The 22467-nt window shown below is 41.6% G+C and overlaps 1 protein-coding gene across 3 annotated transcripts; it reads right to left on the bottom strand.

The window, feature by feature from the left end:
* Window positions 1–2176: 2176 nt before the first annotated feature.
* RPL39L (ribosomal protein L39 like) lies at window positions 2177–21514 on the bottom strand. Of its 3 annotated transcripts, none has more exons than XM_017549568.2 (3): window positions 21213–21490; window positions 9410–9473; window positions 2177–2555 (listed from the first exon to the last, which is right to left on the bottom strand). In XM_017549568.2, the coding sequence occupies exon 3, from the start codon at window positions 2527–2529 to the stop codon at window positions 2374–2376; it is 156 nt and encodes a 51-aa protein (XP_017405057.1). In that variant the 5' UTR covers window positions 2530–2555; window positions 9410–9473; window positions 21213–21490; the 3' UTR covers window positions 2177–2373. The 3 variants fall into 3 exon arrangements, 2 of the variants coding, with proteins under 2 accessions (XP_017405057.1, XP_037602013.1); XR_005203522.1 differs by lacking the exon at window positions 2177–2555 and adding an exon at window positions 2573–2874 and having other exon boundaries at window positions 21213–21514; XM_037746085.1 differs by lacking the exon at window positions 9410–9473 and having other exon boundaries at window positions 21213–21445.
* Between the last annotated feature and the right edge of the window lie 953 nt (window positions 21515–22467).

The following is a 22467-nucleotide window of genomic DNA, read 5'->3' on the forward strand; positions in this document are numbered from 1 at the left end:
TTCTAGATTACTTATAAGGCCAAATAAAATGTAAACAGCATATAAATCATTGTTATACTGTATTTTTATTGGTATTATTTTTTCTTATTTGTTAGACACAAAAAAAGTTCCTCTTCAAAGGATTTAGTTTATTTGGTTCCTTTGTTCTCCGATTTCAAAGCCAGGCTTCCTTATTCTTTGTGCCTCCCTGCCCTGTTTCAATAAACAACTTTCCTGCCAGTCCTAATCTACAGAACCCACATCTACTACTCACTCTATAAATTACCCCTCTCGCCACAACAGCTCTTCCCACCAAAACTGCCCTTCCCTCCTCATGACACACACCCCTATACTCTTCAAGTTAACCAATCAAGTTCAACTTAAATTGTACAGTCCAACTCCAGCCAATAAAAACAAGACACAATAACAAAAACTACATTAAAAATAAAAATCTCTACCCTTCTTTATTCAGTGTACTCTCATGACAACCAGCCCTACAAACAACACCCTTCTACAAAAGTAAATTTGCCTTACTAAAAATTCCTTAAGTACCTGTTTTATGACTCCAAACTTTTATTCCCAACATTATTGTAATTTTTAGAGCTTTTAAATCTGTGGTCGGTTGAATTTGCAGATGTGGGATGATGAATATGGAGAATTGAGTGTATTCCATTTTTTTTCTAAGCATAAAATTGCACTCCCTCATTCCTAGACCTTCACCTCATATACACGTCTGTGTTCAGGGCAGCTACATATTTAAGTGGTAGAGCCCCCATTCAATTTTGAGAATAGGGAATTCCCTCCCCGTATCAGAGGGAGAGATGAAGCTGCCCTACATGACATCTTAGCACAAAGAAAAATGTACCCTTCCCTCTGGGCGGATGTAGCTTTGCACAATGGTGTGGCTTGGCAAGTGGAGTTCTAGCAGAGTTGTAGTCCTGATTAACTCCCTTGGCCAGCCATCTTTGTGTAACAGCCGAACTGCACGATCATACAAGGTAGCCCTGGGACTGGGACCCATGAAGATTATTTCCTTAAGATTTTTTTTTTTTTAGTAACTGACAAGGCAAGTAGACACAGTCACTTCACAGTTTATAATTATATATTTGCAGGATTTAATATCTACTCCCAGTTTAATGAGTTCCATGAGAGGAGGGACTCCATTTTTACTCACTCCACATGCCAGAGCCCACTATAGTGCGTGGCACATATTAAGCACTCATCACTGGCTCAATTCTCTTAATAGCTGAGCCTGCAGTACTTTTAGAAGAGCAAAAAGATTACCTCATAACTCTCAGATATGACCACTGTCCCGAATTTTATTTATGGCAAACCCAAGAACCCACATGTAGAGAAGAATGAAAAAGACAGGCAGAGACTGCTAGCTAGAAATGTTACAAATTCTAGACCATGGTCTACCACTCCCTCTAGATAATGTCCTATTTAAATAGAGTAGCAATATTTATATTTATGACAAAATCTGTGACTGGCCCTTTACTGGTCACTTACACTTGCACTTTATCAATGGCCTCCTGTTCTGTCCATACGATTCTTGCCTCTTACTCCAATCCATTTTCCATACCACAGCCAACGTGAAAACTAACCCGATTGAAGTATGATTTCAGTTCAAAACCTTTCAATGGTTTCTGATTGCTTAGGAGAAAAAGGCACAATGTTCTTATAATTTATAAAGCCCTATGTGATTTTGGCCTCTGCAAACTCACCTCGAGTCCTTCCCTCTGCTTTCTCTGCTCCAGCCAGCTCCTTTCTATGCTCCTGCCACTTCCCTAAGGAGATAATGCTCACTACTGCTCAGGGCCCTCAAACACACTGTTTCCTCTGTCTAAAAGACTTGCTCTCCCCATGACAATCTTCACTCACCTAACTTGTGCCTCCTATAGGTCCTAACTTATATTGAGTTCTGAACACATACTGAAGGCATAATGTAAAGTGGGTCTCTCCACTTGCCCAGGAACTCTGCCTTCTCTGTATCTTATTTTCCTCTGTAGTCCTGATCTCATTTTGTCCCACTGTATACATCTGCATGATATAATTAGCATCTATCCCTCTCACTACAGGCTGAAGGTCTATTTGGCTCACTAGTTATCCTCAGCATTACCCAGGGGTTTGGCATAGAGCACAGATCCTGATGTTTATTGAATAAATGAAGGTACAGTTTTTAAAGGTCACAGAGACATTTTTGAAACAAAAGCTTTCACCTATTTATTGCTGAATCCACCTTACTAGCACAGAGCATATACAAAAAGAGAAAGATATATTCCAAGTAAAACATGTGCAGCAGTCCAGATAGTGGTGACATTTTCAGCTCGATATTGTAAGATGATCATGATCTTGATACAGCATAAATATGCATGCCATCTCATGTGCAGTTCCTTATAGACCCAGCTTGGTTCTTCTCCAATGTCTCCTTTTGGAGTTGTACCTGATTTTATTACCAGTTTTCATCTGAATCCACTGGGGAATGGGACGATTTTGCTTTTGTTTCTTGGCCAGGAATCGCTTAATGATGAAAGTCTTGTGAGAAGACATGGTGAGAAACAGTCAACCCCACACCACTATGGTGAAGAAAGAGAGAGAGACAGAGACATTACTAACATAGGATAGGATAAGGTAACACGAAAAAATAACAAGACAAGAAAGAGGATCTTTGGTGTCACAATGAGGGCCCATTGCCACTCAGGATCCCACAGCCAGCTCAGGCGCAGCTGGTGAGCCAGTAGCAGGCTGAGGAGTCTGATGGCTGTTCTGGTGGATCAGCAGCAAAGGCAGGAGTCCCTTTGTTCCTCTTCTTCCTGACTTGATGTTACTCATTTCTCAGCAACATACTTCTGTTTCTCTTGTTAAATGTCCATCAGGAGGAATTTTTTTCAACTTCTAAAGAAGTTATGAACAGGTAATACCAGTTCATTACAGAAAAACCAAAGCAATAGAACACTAAAAAAAAAACTATTATCCCATCTAGCTAGAAAAAGCCCCAGTATTAGCAACTTGATATTATAATAGCCTTCCAGTTAAGATAGAAGTGCATGCAGAATATTGTCTTTCTATAAACTGAGATACTGTAGATATTATATTATAATCATAACTTATTTAACTAATATGTGACCCTTTTTTGGCAACTCTTTCTCAATAACCCTTTACATCTGGAGATCTTAAATCTTTCCCAGTGTTCTCATATGGCAAATAGTACAGGAAAATATGGCTGAAAATAGAAATAAAACAAGAAATTCATCCCCATGAAACTTAAAATATAAATGTATACATTTAAAACATGTAATTTGCTATAAAACTACCTCATGGTACTTACATATTATTACTATTTTAAAACCCATTGGCTGTGCATACTAATATTCTTATCTAATTATCAAAATTGACCACCTTGCCATCTACTGAACTGATTTCAAATTGCATGCTACCTTTCCTTTTAAAGATCCTGGGCCCTCTGTAATTAAGGAGTATCAACCTGGGGCATAGAGACACTGGTAGTTATTTTTAATAATTCAGGTGCAGAATAATGTCTACATCTCAGACTGTGAGAGTAATTAAATGATGGCAATAAAGTCCTACTACAAACAGTGTTGGAAATATACAAACAGTATGGCTCTGTCTTGACAAAGGCATTTTTTTTCCTAACCCTAAGATGGTAGAAATAGTGGTAGTGTGGAAAAAGCACAGTTTCTGACTGAGTTCACATGTAGTGTCTAACACAGTCTTTTCAGATGTGACCCACGCTATTATCTTGCCTCTCTCTCATGGTCACCTTACTGTTGTGAGATATCTATTCTATGTCCAGCATCTTCCCCAACATGCAGGCGGGAAGAAGGGAAAGAAAGGCAAAAGAATACATGGCATGGGGCTACCAGCTTTTAAGGAGCTTTATTAGGTCTCTCTCTCAACACCTTTGATTAAACCTCATTGGCAAGAACTGTGTTCCACTGCCATACTTATCAGTAATGAAGGATGAGTACTGTAGTGTTTTAGCTGAGCACACGGTGCACCCAACCCCATGCAAATCAGGTTCTGCTCAAGAAAAAGGAAGAGGAATGAATAGAAGAGTAGATAATAGCAGTCATTTCTATAACAATTTTGGAAAAAATAATTTAGGATACGTGTGTGAATATTAGCTCTCAAAATAACCAAATGAAAACAGAGGGAAATTTAAAGAAGAGAAAAAGGAAGTTCTCAATGGAAATACCTATTAGTTAAGTATTGAAAAGTGGGGTGAAAAAAAGCCCAAATTGATGGGCAACCCATAACTTTCATGGTAAGGAAATACCAGAATAAGTAAGAGTGCTAACTGTACTGTCTGCCTTTCAACCCTAATATCCAAACTTCAGACACTTCTGATGCAACTGCCCTAGTTGGGAGGCCAGTGTCCCCAGATTTGTACACCTTCCCACTTGGAACTCTCAGGAGCAGTAGACTTGACGTGCAAGTAACAGATGAGTGGCCAAGTAAGTTGGGGTATAGAGTGGGGTGTGGTTGAGATACAAACGTTTCATGAAATGTAAAACATTGGAAACTAAGCCACAAGTATCCTTGTAGAAGTCTACAGGCTAAGAGAATAACAAATAGGCCTGGAAATGCTGCATGGGTGATAAACACAGGAAAGGCACACTACTATTTCTGCCCAGTCCTTTCATTTTCTTCCCATACATTAGCAGCAAAGAACCTTTAGCTACTGATCACAGTTCATCCTAAACTGACCACATGCTGACTTTGGCTAGCTATAAAAAGCATCCAGCTGACCCTGTTCTACTCTTTGTATATCAATTCCTTCTATACAATCTCTACCACTGGTTCCAATCACTTCAGAAAAAAGCTTTGAAGAACACAGGGAAAGAACTAGACTGGGTTGCCAATAAAGCCAGAGTCTAACACCCTCTCCCTTGAGAACCCTGGTCGTGCTGGTTAGGGTTCTTGAAGCCAATCTTATTTGAAATTCTTCTCTAAGAAAAATTTACTGTAGTAAGATAAGGAATTACAATAGGTCAAAGAGTTTACTGTACTATTCCAGGTATTAATTTCCAGTGAAGAGGACGAAAGGGTGCTCATGTTTGGAGATACTTTGGGCTAGGAGCTCCAACCAGGTATTTCCTGCAAGTTCAATGCCAGTGACACACAGCTCTTAGCTAGAACTCTCATGGAAACTTTTAAAAATAAACTCAGAGATAATTGCTATCTGTATTGAAGACAGTGAAAGAACTGAAAGAACTGTCTATAATACCAATGGAAATATGCGTATAGCCAGCAAGTCAGTAGTCCTCATTCTAGTACAATAGTAATGGTTATGAGGGCAGTTTTACCTTAAAAGGAATGATTACACTCATTGCCCTGGACATCTCACATGATTCACAGAATCTGTAGGAGTTAAATTTTCTGAAGAAAATATTGAACTGTGTACCTTTGGCTATATGCTAAATTATCTAATTAGAGGCTGCATATACAGTAAAATATAGATCCCACATACTGGATATACACACTTCATTCCAGAAAATTGAGAGATGAGAAATCATGGTACCATGTAAAAAACTGGGCAAATTCTAGAACATGGATAGCCTATGCAAAGGCAAAGTTTATTAAGTCATCATAAATGGAAGTCCTACTGCAGTAGAAATAAAGCACATGTGGAGAAGAGGCTTGTGAGATTTATCAAATCTTTATCAGCTGCAATCACACTTGGTCATTTAGCTGGTGCCGCCAGAAAGATGATCTACCGCTAAACGCCGAGACATACATTTCCTGCCCCTTGCTGTCCTAAGCATAATCTTCAACCATATCTAGATTATTCTGAGAGTTCAAGGGAATAGGCACCAGTGCTTGTAACATCAAGGTGCTCAAAAGGATCCCATTCTTTAACAACTATATTGAACATCAAAAACTGGACTCTGGATTTTGGCAAAAAGCATAGGCCCACTCCTCATTCTTCTACTTACTGGATATAAAGGTCATGTGCACACCAATGGCTGTCTGAGGAATACAGTAGTGGCAGCTATTTGGGCATAACTAGACCACCGGGGCCACTAAATTGTTCCTTAAAATTCTTATTAGGCTCAGAAACAGTATTTGTTATGTAATTTCCAAAGTTCAGTTGACTGGGCAACTTCAGCAATCTGTGATACAGCTATTATATATGACCAGCCATGAAAAAGTAATGCCAAAGAAACATTAGATCATATTCTAGCTGGAAGGAAAGGAGAAGCATGTGCTACTAAATAAGGAGAATACCTGTATCCCAGACAACAAAACACACGGGATGCAATAAGATATGTCTGTAAGAAAGTGGTTAAACTGAGTGGCCTTCATGGTGGTCTGGGCTCTCCATACCTTTTCGTAAAGTAGGATTTTATAATCAGAGATGGGAATTTATACTAAGAAATTTTATACCTGTGAGAGCAGTATTTTGATTTTAAGTGATAAATTGTATGAAAATAATAAATGGTGGTATCATATTGGTTTAAAGGTCAACATGTTGTTTTAAATAAAAGTTATCAGCTAAGGGTTGGATGGTGGTTGGCCGTAGCTTGCCTTGTAACTTAGGAACTGCCATGGCTGGAAAGCCTCTATGTGATGTGAAAATCACCCTCTGTTATTTGTAGCTCAGACCTGGAGAGTTCCTGCATCTTGTGGCGTTCTGAATCGCTGCACCCAGACATAGAAATGCACCTGCTAGCTGTTGACAACTTCCTCTTCCTTACCCATCCCTAATCACTGTCTTTCTGCATGTGGTTACAGTGAGATATTAGATCCCCCACTTGACCACCTGCTGCCTGTTGATCTTCCTTGCCTCTCCTGTTTTCCTTCCCCACTATATAAATCCCTAACTTTGGTTGGAGAGGGGAGATGGATTTGAGGTTTGGCTCTGGTCTCTCTGGTTGACATCAACTGTGAAATAATAAAGCCTTCCCTGGCATTACTTGCTTCTTTTTGCACAGCAAGCAATGGGACCTAGACTGAGCGCCTAGTGTTTGATATCAGTATCACAAATTGTAAAGTGGATCTTGTGCTAGGCATACCTCTGTACTTTGTGAGGCTTTCTGAAGTTGTGGGAAGCATTTCTTGGAACCCAGTGAGTAAATATCAGAGCACTCCAGAGTGGTTAAAGATTATATTACTGTTTAAGGTCATAAGGTTAAAGATCATAACATGATTTAAATATGGAACTCTGGGAATCTTCTAACAAAAAAGAATTTTTTGTATCCAAACCATCTTGTGTGTCCCATGTTTGGTTAAAATTGTAGACTAAAAAAAGAACTTTTTATTCCCAACAATTGCTTTTTTTTATTTTGGAGACAGAGTTTCACTCTTGTTGTCCAGGCTGGAGTGCAATGGCACCATGTCAGCTCACTGTAACCTTGGCCTCCCAGGTCCAAACAATTCTCCTGCCTCAGCCTCCCGAGTAGCTGGGATTATGGGTGCCTGCCACCATGCCTGGCTAACTTTTTTTATTTTTTTTTATTTTTAGTAGAGACAGGGTTTTACCATGTTGGCCAGGCTGGGTTCAAACTCCTGACCTCAGGCAATCCACCTGCCTCGGCCTCCCAAAGAGCTGGGATTACAGGCATGAGCCACCATGCCCGGCTCATCTGCTGCTTTTTAATGTTTTTGAAAAATCACAGTATTTTGAAAAATACTGTGTGTTATTAATTTATTTTCCATTTCTAGTAATGGTGGTCCAGGTTATTTAGATCAGTTTGCCAGCTGAAAACAAAACAACTAAAAAACTCGGTAAAATATATTTCAAATAATCTTTTAAAAAGCATCAAAGAGGTTATAAAATAGTAAGGAATTATCAGACCAAAAGTAAAGAGAAGCAAAGAATCAAGAGAGAAGTAAGCCTGAAGCCACTTTTTCACTGAAAGCACTAGCTAATCCTAAAACATTAGGACCTCCATTTTGACAGCCTTTCAGGATACAGAGGAGATTGAAAACAAAATCCTGGGTTCATATAAGTTGGGGTGTGTGACAGGAGACCTTCTCCTACAACAATCTGGGATCCAAAATCTCAGAGTGAAGGTGAACAAGAATTGTAATAATCTGAAAGTGATGAGACGCTTCTGAGTTGACTAGGAAATATCAAACTTTGAACAGGTGAACCCAAATTTGTACTACCTGCAGGTACCCAACAAAAGCAAATACAGGTGCTCTTTGGGGCAAAGTATCTTAATTATAGGCCAGACAATTATTTCGACAAAATGAATTTTCAAGTGCAATGACTAGCACAGGGTCAAATATATCCAGTCTATAAGAAAATTGGAACAAATAATTAAAAGAGACAATAGAAAGAGATCATTAGAAACTCTAGGTAGGACCCAGTATTTGTGTTTTAAAAGGCCATCTAGGTCATTCTGATACATGCTAAAGTTTGAGATTCATTGCTTTATACTTTTATCATATAAACATGCATCCCATAAAAAATACATAAATGTAATAGATCAGAGAATGGACCCAAAAATTTGCATTTCTAACAAATTCCCAGATAATGCTGATACCAGACCACACTTTGAGAACCACTGGTATGAAAAAAAGAATTTTAGTATACAGGTAAAGATAGTGGTCACCTGTGGGGAGGTGAAGGGCTGTTACTTAGAAACAATATGCATGTATTTCCTAGAATGCTGATAATTTTCTATTTCTTAGTCTGGGTAGTGATTACACAGGTGTCATTGTTAAATGACACATTTACACTGTAGTGCATATTTTCCTAAAAATTTTTACTTTTATTGTACTTTAGGTTCTGGGGTACATGTGCAGATCATGCAGGATTGTTGCATAGGTACATACATGGCAATGTGGTTTGCTGCTTCCATTGGCCCCCCCATCACCTATATCTGGTATTTCTCCCCATGTTATCCCTCCCCAACCTCCCCACCCCCTGCTGTCCCTCCCCTACACCCCCCAAACAGATCCCAGTATGTGATACTCCCCTCCCTGTGTCCATGTGTTCTCATTGTTCAACAATCACCTATGAGTGCATATTTTCATGAATAATGAGATAACTGGTTTCCCTTTCCCATTTGATCATATAGTTCAAATGCCATGGCTTAAATCCTGTCTACCATCATCCCACCATCTTCATTTATAATCAGTGCCTAAAGTCAAAAATGTAAAAGTTTGTGAAGTTCCAAGACATAGCGCTTTTCACTTTACTTTGAAATGTAATTAGTTCACAAAATTAAATAGCTTTAAAAATTAAAACAAGAAAAGTTTAGTCGAAGTTTCTAAAAACCATATTTAAAACACTGCTTAAAATTCAGAGATATACTATCTACAGCCTTCATCCCTAATTTTAAAATATCCATAAAACGAAAAAGAAAGTATCTTAAAATTTTAACAAAGTGTCCAATTTTTAAGATTATGCTTTTTTTTTTTCCCCCACAAATTTCAAGTAAGGGGAAGAAAATCCTACCTTTTCCAAGTGTGAATTTCCTACTCCAAAGAGGCAAAGATGCTTGCTTTTCTCCAAATAAAATCTGAAAAGAAAATAGTAACAGTAATATCCTACTATTTTCAGTGAAACCTTAACTATGGGTGAAAGTAATGTTCATCAATTGGCCTCAAATTTTTGAAAACTTTAAGAGAAAATACAGAAAGTCTTGTTGAGGAAAGAGAGGTAATGACAAAAAAAAAATGAAATATATAATATTAAACTGTTCAATAGCAAGCCTGTGCTTGCTATTGAACTCCCACTCACAAATCCTCAAACAACATTAATAAAATCTGGGATGTGTACACCTGTTTCTTGTGTTTATGAAAAATATACCCTTTTTGGGGATTAGATTCTTCCCAAAACTTCAAAAACAGTAATATTTGCCATTTTTTTGATTGATAGTGTCAACATAGCTATTATACAAGCCCTCTTTATTCTGTGAGGAAACCATTATAACAGTTTTTTTAAATACACACTTCTTTCCATTTTGAGACAGAGTCTCATTCTGTTGTCCAGGCTGAAGCATAGTAGCATGATCCCAGCTCACTGCAGCCTCAAATTCCTGGCCTCAGGTGATCCTCCCATTTCAGTCTCCTGAGTAGCTGGGACTACAGGCTTGTGCCAGCATGCCTGGCCTATAACAATTATTATAGTCACTGATTCTGGCAGCTAGTCAGTAGCTGCCTATGCCTTGTGATATGCCAGACAGGTATCTGAACAACCAAATAGTTCCCACAGAAAGGTCTGTGGGTAATGCCTCCCTGTGGCAAGCTACTGACTGAGGCTATGGCAAAAACATATGCAGTCGGGTTTTGTTATGCCTGTAAACATTATGATGCATCCAACATCCAGCTATGTCTCCCCATGTATGTGGTGACACCTGGCCAGACCCTATTATACCTCTTGCTTTGTTCAGCCCCATTATACCTCTTACTTGCAGGGAGCTGTATGCACACATCCCTTACAATGTCTTCTCCTTCCACTGTTGCAAAATGACTGTATGTTACGATGCCTAATCATTATCATATCAACTGTAGGCAATGTGGCAAGACAGTGATGACAGCTTAACAAGGATTGTTCTTGCATATCGAATGTTAGATCCAGATGGTCAGACAAGTGAAAGGCAGTTTTTGCAACGATGTGAGTTAATACACTGCAATTTCAAGATAATATAGTTGAGGATAAAAGAGGTTTGATAAGCTCCTTTCCTGAGAAGATAGAATACTAGGTTTTAACAGCCTAAATAAACAACCTGGGAGGATCTGGGGAGACGTGAAAAGCCACACACATTGAACACTGTCAATCCAATGTCCTCTGTGTCCTTTAATCACAATATAACCTTCACCAAGCCTCAAAGCCAGTCTTCCCTGGGATCACTTCAATTTAGAAAGCAATAATCATTTTTTTAAACAAAAGCATAACCATGGCTTTGGAATACAGCTGATCTTAGGAGAGCAGTGCTCCTTCTCCTCCTCACTGACAACAATACCTTAAACACACAATTCGTTCTTTAAAAGGACATCTTCACTCAGTTCTTTTGAGTAGAAAATTCTAATAGCTGAGCTTGTTATATTCAATAATTGTTTACCTTGTCTTAAGGATAAATGTGCCACAGTAAAGCACAAAATATGCTATATCTTTTGATTAATGTCTACAAATTGTACTGGATTATCACCTCTCTATACCTTTTGGACTATAAAGTTAACCTTAAGAAACCAACCTTGCCAGGCACGGTGGCTCATGCCTGTAATCCCAGCACTTTGGGAGGTCGAGGCAGGTGGATCAGGAGGTCAGGAGTTCAAGACCAGCTTGGCCAAGATGATGAAACCTCATCTCTACTAAAAATGCAAAAATTAGTCGGGCATGATGGCACATGCCTGTAATCCCAGCTACTCGGGAAGCTGAGGCAGAGAACTGCTTGAACCTGGGAGGCAGAGGTTGCAGTGAGCCAAGATCATCCCACTGCACTCCAGCCTGGGTGGGCGACAAAGCAAGACTACATCTCAAAAAAAAAAAAAAAAAAAAGGAAACCAACATATAAAATTTCTGCCTTTTATCTTTCAACACAATCTGAGTTTTTCTCCCTATTCCCAGGTCACCACTATACCCTCCCTGACCTTTTTTTGTGTGTGTGTCTGTAAGAATATCAGGCTCACACATAAATAAGTGCCACTTAATAAAAGCTGCATTTTATCATCTAGGTCACCCAGTAGGTATAGAGAAGATATTAGTGATTTCCCTTGGGCTAGGCTAAAATACTTCACCTCATACGTAGTTTTAATATACTTTGTTATAATAATCAGTTGGCTTGAAAAACCAATCATAAAACTCTCAAAGCATCCTACTCTTTCAAGACAGCCCTTGCCAAATACTTTGAATATTCTTGTTGACTGTCCTGTCTTTCCTATGTTTCCTCTTACAAGAACCAGTTTGGGAGTTTGGGAGATATTCATTTGTGAATCTACTTTGCTTCACATGTGTTGATAACATCCATGATATTACCTTCAAAGCAAAGTTCTTCATACATTCCATTCATTAGTTTTATTCTCTGATGTATTAAACTGAAATTACTTTTGCACCAACCTAATAGTTTGGATATTTGTCCCCACCCAAATCTCATATTGAATTGTAACTCCCAATGTTGGAGGTGGGGCCTGGTGGGAGGTGTTTGGGTGGTGGGAATGAATTCTTCATGGTTTGGTGCTGCCTTGGTGACTGTGAGTTCTCATCAGTTAGTGTTACTCTTGCTTTTGCCATGTGACATGCCTGTTCCCAGTTCACCTTCTGCCATGAGTAAAAGCACCCTGAGGCCTCTTCAGAAACAGAACAGATGCTAGAGCTATGCTTCCTGTACAGTCTGTAGAACCATAAGCCAATTAAACCTCTTCTTTATAAATTACCCAGTCTCAGGTATTTCCTTATAGCAATGTAAGAATGGCCTAACACATTCTCAATCATTTGATAAAAGTTTCCATCCTAAATTTCTTCTGTATGGCAAGTGGTTTCTGAGTAATCTTTAATTTTGAAATGAAAGTACTCAAGTATTTTATATGCAGAGGTAGAGCTCTTCCTGCAAGAGTTTTTTTTTTTTTTTTTTTTTTTTGCACTTCCACTGTTACTGAGTCATCTGCAACACATGACATTTTCATCAAACGGGCACAACTGTCTGTATAATCATGCTGTCTGCTGACTTATGAGCCCAGGGCATCATCATACTGCTTGCTAACTTCTTTTCCTTAGCATGTCCTCTTTCAGCTTTCTGTACATCCTTGGTTGGCATATGACCTAAAATCAAAGTGGTATTTACGGGCTTTTTTTCACATATACAACTCTCATTTTCTCTACATCGTCTTGAAAGTTGAAATATTTTTTCTCTTCTGTATTTTTGACCACTGTTAACAGTGGTTGAAAGAACTCTGGAGGGCTGGGCACGGTGGCTCACACCTGTCATCCCAGCACTTTGGGAGGCCCAGGCGGGCGGATTGCCTGAGGTCAGGAGTTCAAGACCAGCCTGGCCAACATGGTGAAATCTTGTCTCTATTAAAATATAAATTAGCCGGGCGTGGTAGCAAGTGCCTGTAATTCCAGCTACTCAGAAGGCTGAGGCAGAATTGCTTGAACCTGGGAGGTGGAGGTTGCAGTGAGCTGAGATTTCGGCACTGTACTCTAGCCTAGGTGACAGAGCGAGGCTCCTTCTTAAAAAAAAGAAAAAAAACAAAAACAAAAACAAAACTCTAGAAACCAACTGCATAGGCTCAAGTCTCACTGTTACCACTTGCTATTAATGTGACCTTGAACACATTTCTTAGTCCTGTTGTTCCTTATTTTTCTAATCTGTAATATGTGGACAATAACACCTATCATCATAGGGTTGTTATGAAGCTTATACACGTGAGGATTCAGTGTAATAATGAATGTAAAATGTTTAGGACAATGCTTGGCACATTATAAACACAATACAGGTCTTAGTTGTTATTTTTATATCTACAGCTATATAAAGCCTACAGTTGTTGAACTTATAAATGTTCCCAGTTATAATATTTCTGTGTTGATTCTATGGTACTAATGTCACTATCTTGACTATTTAATAGAAAGATAGCACGTGCATATACTATAAGCTCCTCAAGAGGTTATATTTTTCTTGAATACTCAAGGATGCTCAAGAGTAATTGAGCAAACGATAAAGCTTTCATTGTCACACCAGATACAGTGCATTTCCTTTAGGCTGCCTACCACATAACCCCACTAGTGATGGTTGTAAGGGTCACAAACACTCCTGGTTTCCATGATATCTGAAATAAAAGAATACTATACCAGAGGTACTGCCCATGGCAACATAAACCAAGTATGCCCCCAGGCAGCTGATAGCAAGATTATACATGCATGTGTACACACATGTACTTATTCACCCAAAGTGGCCAATATTAATGTTTGAAGGTTATTGCTACACTCAGCATCTTCCTTTGACAAGAGAGAATATAGATTTTTTTTGAAAAAAGTTTTGCTCAAAAATATATGAAAGATGCTCAGCTGCTGGGAGTAAAATATAAGTCTGGTGCTAGTTGAATGCTGACTACAGGTGTAGAAGGAATAGGTGTGGACCTACCTCTTCAATGAGAGTTCATTTAGGTAATCAGATAAATCTGCTGCTGATAGACAAAAGTGGCAGATACTGAAATGATATCACTTATTCTCTATTTTAAGGATGACTTCACAAGAACCCCCCTGATTTAGTAAGAAACAGATGTTTTCCCCGTATGGTTTCTCACTATCTCAAGAGCCACTTTTGTCCATATTCAACATGAATAAATATTTCAGTGATTTGTCTTCTGCCTCAGATGTAGAAACCTAGAAAGAGCATCGCTCTATGCCAACAACCAGAAAAACTACAAAATAATTTTACTTCGGTCAGTTGCGGGGGGTGGGGAGGGGAGGGACTGCAGGGGGTAAGGAGGGTGGGGAAGTGTAACAAGGGGAGAAATACCAGATATAGGTGATGGAGGGATGAAGGCAGCAAGCCACCTTGCCATGCATGTACCCATGCAGCAATCCTGCATGATCTGCACATGTACCCCAGAATCTAAAGTACAATTAAAAAAAAAAAGTAATAATTTTTCCTGAAACTCAGAGGTCTGAGGTTAGTGAGACCAACTGGATTTTCCAAATATTAGAAGTAAAATCCCCATATCCTGGGAAATTTCTCAGATCCAGGCAAATTGGAATAACTGGTCACCCCACCTAAGGTCACAGGCCAATCAAGTAGCTTGAAATCCAAGGCAAGACTGGCCTGGCAAACGAGCAAAGGGACATGAGCACTAAAGAAGAGACATCAAGTACCTCATACGCTGATAAGAATTCAGCTAAAATTGTTAATTAATTGCTAAAGGTCAAGTGTGGACTAGCATGAGAGTATAAAACCCCTGAGAGCCTCAGACACAAAAATAATTTGCTTCCACTTTTAGTCTCTCTTGCATGATCTCTACTGGGTACTGATGAAAAAGACTCGGGACAAGGCAGGAGACTAGAGAGCCTCCCTTGGTGGTGAAGATCTGTTAGGGGAAAGGTATGGTTTGGCTTTTTGTCCCCACCCAAATCTCATCTCAAATTGTAATCCCCACCTGTTGAGGGAGGTGATTGGATCATGGGGGCAGTTTCCCCAATGCTATTCTTGTGATAGTGAGGAAGTTCTCATGAGATCTGATGGTTTAAAAAAGTGGCACCTTCCCCTTTACTCTCTCTCCCTCCTGCCACCATCTAAGATGTGCTTTGCTTCCCCTTCTGCCAGATTGTAAATTTCCTGAGGCCTCCCAGCAAAGTGGAACTGTGAGTCAATTAAACCTGTTTCCTTTATAAACTATCCAGTCACGGGTAGTTCTTTATTGCAGTGTGAAAACAGACTGATACAGGGATGTAAGCTCTTAATGTGGAAAAGGTAAAAAAAAATCTGCCCAGACCATTCCTTGCCCAAGACTGAGGTTGGACCAGGATGATCAATAGTCTTCTGGCCTCCTCTACCAAGAGAGCAAACACCAAGTAACAAGCCGAGTGAAAGGCAAAAGCATGGAGAGACTACTGTGTGGTATGGGATCATTGAGAAGACTAGAAGCTGAGAATGAAATAGGATATTGAGAAAATCCCTCCAGCACTCCAGCCTAAGCATAAGGTAATATTAGAGGAAGCTGAACCTGGTGATGTACTGAAGATGGACCAATATAACCCAAACCCAGCTTAACTACTGAGTAGACTGATTCAAGATTCACATTACTGACCTAGCAGAAAAAGCATGCTTATTTTGGGACATAGATTATCTTAACCCTTACTGTTCTACACAAGATGCTTGGCATTTGTAAAAGAGCATGAAAAAGAAAAAAACAACTCATTGTGAAGAAGGGAAGTAATCAACAGAACCACACTCACAGATAATCTAAGTGTTAGAACTAAGAGAGAGGGAATTTAAAATAAATTTGATTAATATATTAATCATATATATTGAAGTTTCTAGTGGAAAAAGATAGACAGCAACATGAATGACCAGAGAGGAATTTCAGCAGAGAAAAAAATTATATACATTAAATGAAAATGCTTGAAATAGAAGGCATGGTAACAGAGATAAAGTAGTCTAAAATGGTGATAAGCAACCAGGGGCAATTCTGCCTTTCAGGAGACATTTAGCAATATCTGGAGATATTTTGGTTGTCACCACTGGAGGAGTGCTGCTAGGTCTAGTGGGTGGAGGCCAGGGATGTGGCTGAACATCCTGTAATGCACAGGTAAGCCCCATACGACAGAATTATCCAGCCCAAAATGTCAGTAGTGCCCAAACTAATTTAGCCTGACTGATAAGAAAAAGAGAGAAGACACAAATTACCAACATCTGCAATGAAAATAGGGACAATGCTACAGGTCTCAGGACATTAAAAGGATAGAACAATATCACAAATTATCGTATGCCCATAAAGTCAACTTAGTCATCTAAGTCTTGTAAGGAAATGGACAAATTCCTTATAAGATGGATACTACCAACGCTCATGTACATGCATAATCTAAGTAGTTCTATGTCTATTAAAGATGTTGAATTTGTAGTTAAATATCTTGTAACAAAATTATGGGCCAAACAGCTTCACTACCAAAAGCTAGAGATCAGGACAAGACCTAAACCTTATTCAGTGCCAAGAAGAATGCTTGAGCTTCAACTTACTGTTCCCGCCTGTTATGCTTCCAGGGATTCCCAAACATTTTGCATTCTGTGGTGTACATACCTCTATCCTATCTCAGCGTGCTGAGTTGATCATGGCTGAAAGGTGCTGTTGCATATAAGATGGACCTTTGCATGTTGGCTGAAAGGGAAGCCTCAGAAAGGCAGTAATTTGAGCCAGCGGTAGACATTCTTTCCCAACTCAACTTGCCAAGGCTTTTTTGCTTAAAGCTTTATTAATTTCCTAATAAATTATATGGCTATATGATGGTAGATCCTCCCACCCTGATGGAGCAATCTTATTTCAGTCACCTGCAGGTGTCTACAGAGTGGAGATCCAGCTTCTAAGGCTTTGTCAAATACTGTGGCTCCTGAGGCAAAGCAGTTCAGAAGCACAGCTGAGACGGAGCCTTATGATGGGACAGTGATATGGTTTGGCCGTGTCCCCTCCCAAATCTCATCTTGAATTGGAACTCCTACACTTCCCATGTGTCATGGGAGGAACCTGGTGGAAGGTAATTGAATCATGGGGGCAGGTCCTTCCTCTATTATTCTTGTGATAGCGAATAAGTCTTAAGAGCTTTGATGGCTTTAAAATCGGGAGTCTCCCTGCACAAGCTCTCTCTTTGCCTGCTGTCATCCACATAAGATGTGACTCGCTCCTCCTTGCCTTCTACCATGATTGTGAGGCCTCCCCAGCCATGTGGAACTGTAAGCCCAATAAACCTCTTTCTTTTGTAAATTGCCCAGTCTCGGGTATATCTTCATAAGCAGTGTGAAAACGGACTAATACAGATGGGTCAGCAGTGAGTAGGCAAAACATACTCCTGGATGAGGTAGCTCACAAACAGCCATATCTTTCCTTAGGAAGACATAAACCAAGTGTCAATCCATTTTGCATTGCTGTAAAGGAATACCTGAGGCTGGGCAATTTATAAAGAGTTTTATTTGGCTTATGGTTTTGCAAGCTGTACAAACATGCCATCAGCATCTGCTAGGCTTCTGATGTTTTAACCCTTGGTAGAAGGTGAAGGAAGAGCAGGTGAGAGAGGGAGCAAGAAAGAGATGCCAGTCTCTTTTGAACAACCAGCACTCATGTGAACTAACAAAGAACTCTTTCCATGGACTAGAGGCTCTGGAAGGAATGGATTAGGACCTCATCCAGTACACACTGATTCACAGCTAACATCTCTCATCACACTGCTTTTGAGAGCCATTCAAAACACTAAAGATGGATATATTGGAGTACACCCATTTTATATTCCATAACTAAAGGAGATTGCTCAAGTGAGAGCTTACATTTACAGATAATTTTCTGTCCCTATTTATACTTCAGGCTAGAGCATCGGGCAATGTCTTCACTAAAGCTAATTACTTTTTAAAGTGGTGTGACTGTTAAAAAGAAGTCAGGCCAAGGATGCTGTAATACCAGAGTCTGTAACAATATAATTTGGAGTGAAAGCTGGGGAGGTGACCACCCTCCTTGATGACATCTTTCTTCTCTTCTCTATTATTTCTTTACAGTTCACTTATGCAAAACTGGACAATCAAACAGCCAAAGCAGTAGAGATGGGTCTGCCAGGAACTGAATTGGTTCTAATGCAAAAGCTGAGGGAAGTTTGAACCTTTCTCTTAAAAGTGACTGTAATTCTGCAGTCCTAGACGATCTGTAGTTAGCCTATGGCTCTTTAACTGCCAAAGCCTTTGAGTTGAGCTGGGTTAGTAAGGTTGTTTGATATGGATTACATAGGATAAGAGTAGGTAGTGGTATTTTCTAGGAGATAATAAGGGTCAATGTGAGGTTTGGGGGGAGTGGGGAAGGCAATTTTTCTGAACATTATAAGAAGTTTCCAATATCTTAAAACATTTTTTTTTTTTTTTGAGACAGAGTCTTGCTCTGTTGCCCAGTCTGGAGTGCAATGGCGTGATCTTGGTTCACTGCAACTTCCACCTCCCAAATTCAAGTGATTCTCCTGCCTCAGCCTCCCAAGTAGCTGGGATTACAGGTGCCTGCCATCACGCCCAGCTAATTTGTGTATTTAGTAGAGGTGAGGTTTCACCATATTGGCCAGACTGGTCTTGAATTCCTGACCTCAGGTGATTCGCCTGCCTTGGCCTCCCAAAGTGCTGGGATTACAGGTGTGAGCCACCACACCCAGCCCTCAAAACTTTTATAATAGTGTTTTCCAAAAGAAATATAATGTGAGCCATATATATAGGTATAATTTAAAATTTTCTAGGAGTCATGTTAAAGTAAATAGGGACAAGTGAAATTAATTTCAATATATTTTATTTAATCTCATGTATTTAAAATATCATTTAAGCATGTAATTAATATAAAGATTGATAAAATATTTTAAATTAAAAATGAGACTAGGCTGGGTGCAGTGGCTTACATCTGCAATCCTAACACTTTGGGAGGCGGGAGGATTGCTTCAGCTCAGCAGTTCGAGGCCAGCCTGAGTATGTTTCTCATAGTGAGACCTCATTTCTACAAAAAAATTAAAAATTAGCTCAGCACGGTGAGGCATGCCTGTGATAAAGGCTGAGGCAAGAGGATGGCTTGAGCCCAGAAGGTTGAGATTGCAGTGAGTCATGATTTAGTCAATGCTCTCCAGCTGGGCAAAAGAACGACACACTTTCTCAAAAAAGAGAGGGCCAGGTGTGGTGGCTGACAGCTGTAATCACAGCACTTTGGGAGGCCAAGGCGGTGGATCACCTGAGATCAGGAGTTTGAGAACAGCCTGGCCAACGTGGCAAAACCCTGTTTCTATTAAAAATAAAAGACAATTAGCTGGGTGTGGTGGCATGTGCCTATATCCCAGCTACTTGGGAGGCTGAGGCAAGAGGATCACTTGAACCTGGGAGGCAGAGGTTGCAGTGAGTTGAGATTGTACCACTGCAGTCCAGCCTAGACAATAGAGTAAGACTCTGTCTCCCAAAAAGAAAAAAAGAAATCGGCTGGGTGTGGTGGCTCATGCCTGCAATCCCAGCACTTTGGGGGGCCAAAGAGGCAGATCACCTGAGGTCAGAAGTTCAAGACCAGCCTGGCCAACATGGTGAACCCTCATCTCTACTAAAAATACAAAAATGAGCCGGACGGGGGGTTGGGCACCTGTAATATCAGCTACTCGGAGGTCCTAGTCAGGGTTTATGTCTCTGGAGGAATCCAGACATGTAAAAGGCAGAGAAATGGAGAGATTACTTGGGCTATCTTTCAGAAACTGGGACTGAGGGAATGTATTAACTTCTCTTCCCAGGTCCACAAGGGGCGTGGTTTCAAAGGCAAGGCCTTCCCAGCGATGTGTTCAACCTGCCTTCTTTCACGTCTCCATCCAGGAGCTTAGAGGTCTTTGATTAGCTTTACCTCGTGACGGAAGATAGACTCCCCAGGTGAGCGTCGTTTGTTTAGAAAAGGCAGCGAAAGCTATGGGAGGACTGTAGGTGGAACAGAGCCAATCCGATGTCAAGTCAAAGATCAATCACTCCAGCGAAGTTTGAAGGAACTCCTCTCATGGGACAAGAACTTGGATGCGGCGGGAATAACTCCCGGATTAAAAGACCCCCTGCCCCTCACCTGTGCGGATTTCCCCTCTCTGGGATCCCCTTCCACGACAGCGTGGGAGCTGGCTTTCTCTCTCTCCGTACTTTTCTTTCTCTGTCTGCCTAATAAATCGCTTTTCTGCAAAAGCTCTTGGGGTCCGATATGTACTTGAACAATATCACGGCGCCAGGGCATCTATCCATTCTTGGGTGGAGGAGAGCGCAAGGACCTGAGCACGTGGGGCACAGCCCATCCCGGAGCTGAGCCTCCCCGGCGTCCTGCAACCTGGTCACAGGACCTTAAAGGAGACTCCAAAATCTTGCCTATTGGAATTAATGGAAAAAGAGAAAGTGTTTGCGCCTGTGAGAACGCCTTGGAAAGAGGCAATGAGCAGACGAGGCTGGTAGGTAAGACACCCACCTGTTTTGCTGAAAACCACTGATGAATCAGTCAGTGCTGCTCACATCCTGGGTAATTCTAGGGACCCTAGTTGGGACAACACTGACATCTGCAATGGTGGCAGGCCTGAACACGGATCCCTGTAAGGCTACTTTATTGTCAATTTCCCCCTTCTCCAAGCCAGAAACAGGCGGTGCCTGAGTAGCCCTCAGAGGCCACTACTGCAGGCGGGCGGTGGCTCACGCCTATAATCCCAGCACTCTGGGAGGCCGAGGTGGGCAGATCATCTGAGGTCAGGAGTTCGAGACCAGTCTGACCAACATGGGGAAACCCGTCTTTACTAGAAATACCACAGTTAGCCGGGTGTGGTGGCGCACACCTGTAATCCCAGCCACTCGGGAGGCTGAGGCGGGAGAATCGCTCGAACCGGGGAGGCAGAGGTTGCAGTGAGGCGAGATCGCGCCACCACACCCCAGCCTGGGTGATAGAGGGAGACCCTGCCTCAAAAATATAAAATAAATAAAGAAAAAGCTGCTAGGGTGGGAGTCCGCTCGAGCTGCGGCATTGTTTCCAGCCGGTGACCCTCAGCCCGCTCTCTAGGCGGACCCGAACCCGGCGGCGGGTGAGGACGGGCCTTGACTTACCGGCGGCCTGGCCACTGCTGCTTTCTCACTCCAGGACGCGAATCCCGGTCTACAAGGGCCTGGGGCGCAGGCGGAAAAGCGGGGCCCCGCTCCCTCAGGTCTGCGCGCCAACGCCCGGAAGCCGCTCCGTCGTGCTGACGCCTCCGGCCTGGCTGCAGCCACCTCGTCACAGAGGCCTCGGCGTCTCTGAGTCTCCGAGGCGCGTCGGCCCCAACCGGCGTTCGGAGGCGGTTGCCGCGCGGGGGGCAGCGGTTCAAACTGCGCGCGCAGCTGCTAGGACGGCGGTTTCCCCCGTGACAGGCCCCGCCCCTGCCCCGCCCCGCCCCGGCGGTCCCACCCCTACCCCGCCCCTGCCCCGCCCCGCCCCGGCGGTCCCACCCCTCAGCGCTGTGGCGCGGGGGCCGCGGGTCCGGCTCCTGCGTGTGATGCCACCAAGTTGGCTTTGGGGTCCCCCATTCTTCCTTAGTTCCCTATTTTGCCTCAGCGCGTTGTCTAACTGCTGCCTGGCCACGGTACTTAGCACACAGCGTGACTTAATACCGGATAAACGAGGAAAGGATTGGCCTGCCCGGGCGGGGCCGGAGGCTGACAAAGAGCCAGGAACCAACAAGCCCTCCAGGGGGCGCTCTCCCACCCATCGAGCCACCGCCGGGCCTTGGGGGACCGGGAGGACCACTCAGCTTCATCTCCGCCTCTCTCACAATTGGCTCATCTCCCTGCCTGCAGTCAGTGTTACCATTCCCATAACACAGATTTTTAAAATGCAACTAAATTTTAAATAAGTCACTTTATTTAAAAACGACATGAACAAAATGGGATTTCCGCTAATGCAAATATCTATACAAATTTAATAATATTGGTTCTAATTCTAGATGAAAAGTCAAATCTATTACATATTAGAAGTTTACCTCTTGTTACCTGTGTTGTAACTGCAATAGCAGTTTCAACTGTTTCAACCAAATATGTAGTTGAAGTGCTGTTATTAGAAGTGTATCTTCCTAGCACTTTGGGAAGCTAAGGCAAACAGATTACTTGAGGTTAGGCGTTCGAGACCAGCCTGGCCAACATAATGAAACCCCATCTTTACAAAAATACGAAAATTAGCCTAGTGTGGTGTCGGCTGCCTGTAATCCCAGCTGCTCTGGAGACTGAGGCACGAGAATCGCTTGAACCCTGGAGGCGAAGGTTGCAGTGGGCTGGGATCACGCCACTGTATTCTAGCCTGGGCATCAGAGTAAGACTCCATCTCAAAAAA

Source organism: Cebus imitator, unplaced genomic scaffold, assembly GCF_001604975.1.
Source record: "Cebus imitator isolate Cc_AM_T3 unplaced genomic scaffold, Cebus_imitator-1.0 Scaffold220, whole genome shotgun sequence".
In the NCBI taxonomy this organism is placed as follows: Eukaryota; Metazoa; Chordata; class Mammalia; order Primates; family Cebidae; genus Cebus; species Cebus imitator.

Excerpts from the sequence above, each read along its gene's own strand:
- RPL39L (XM_017549568.2), bottom strand. The coding sequence starts at position 2,529 with ATGTCTTCTCACAAGACTTTCATCATTAAGCGATTCCTGGCCAAGAAA.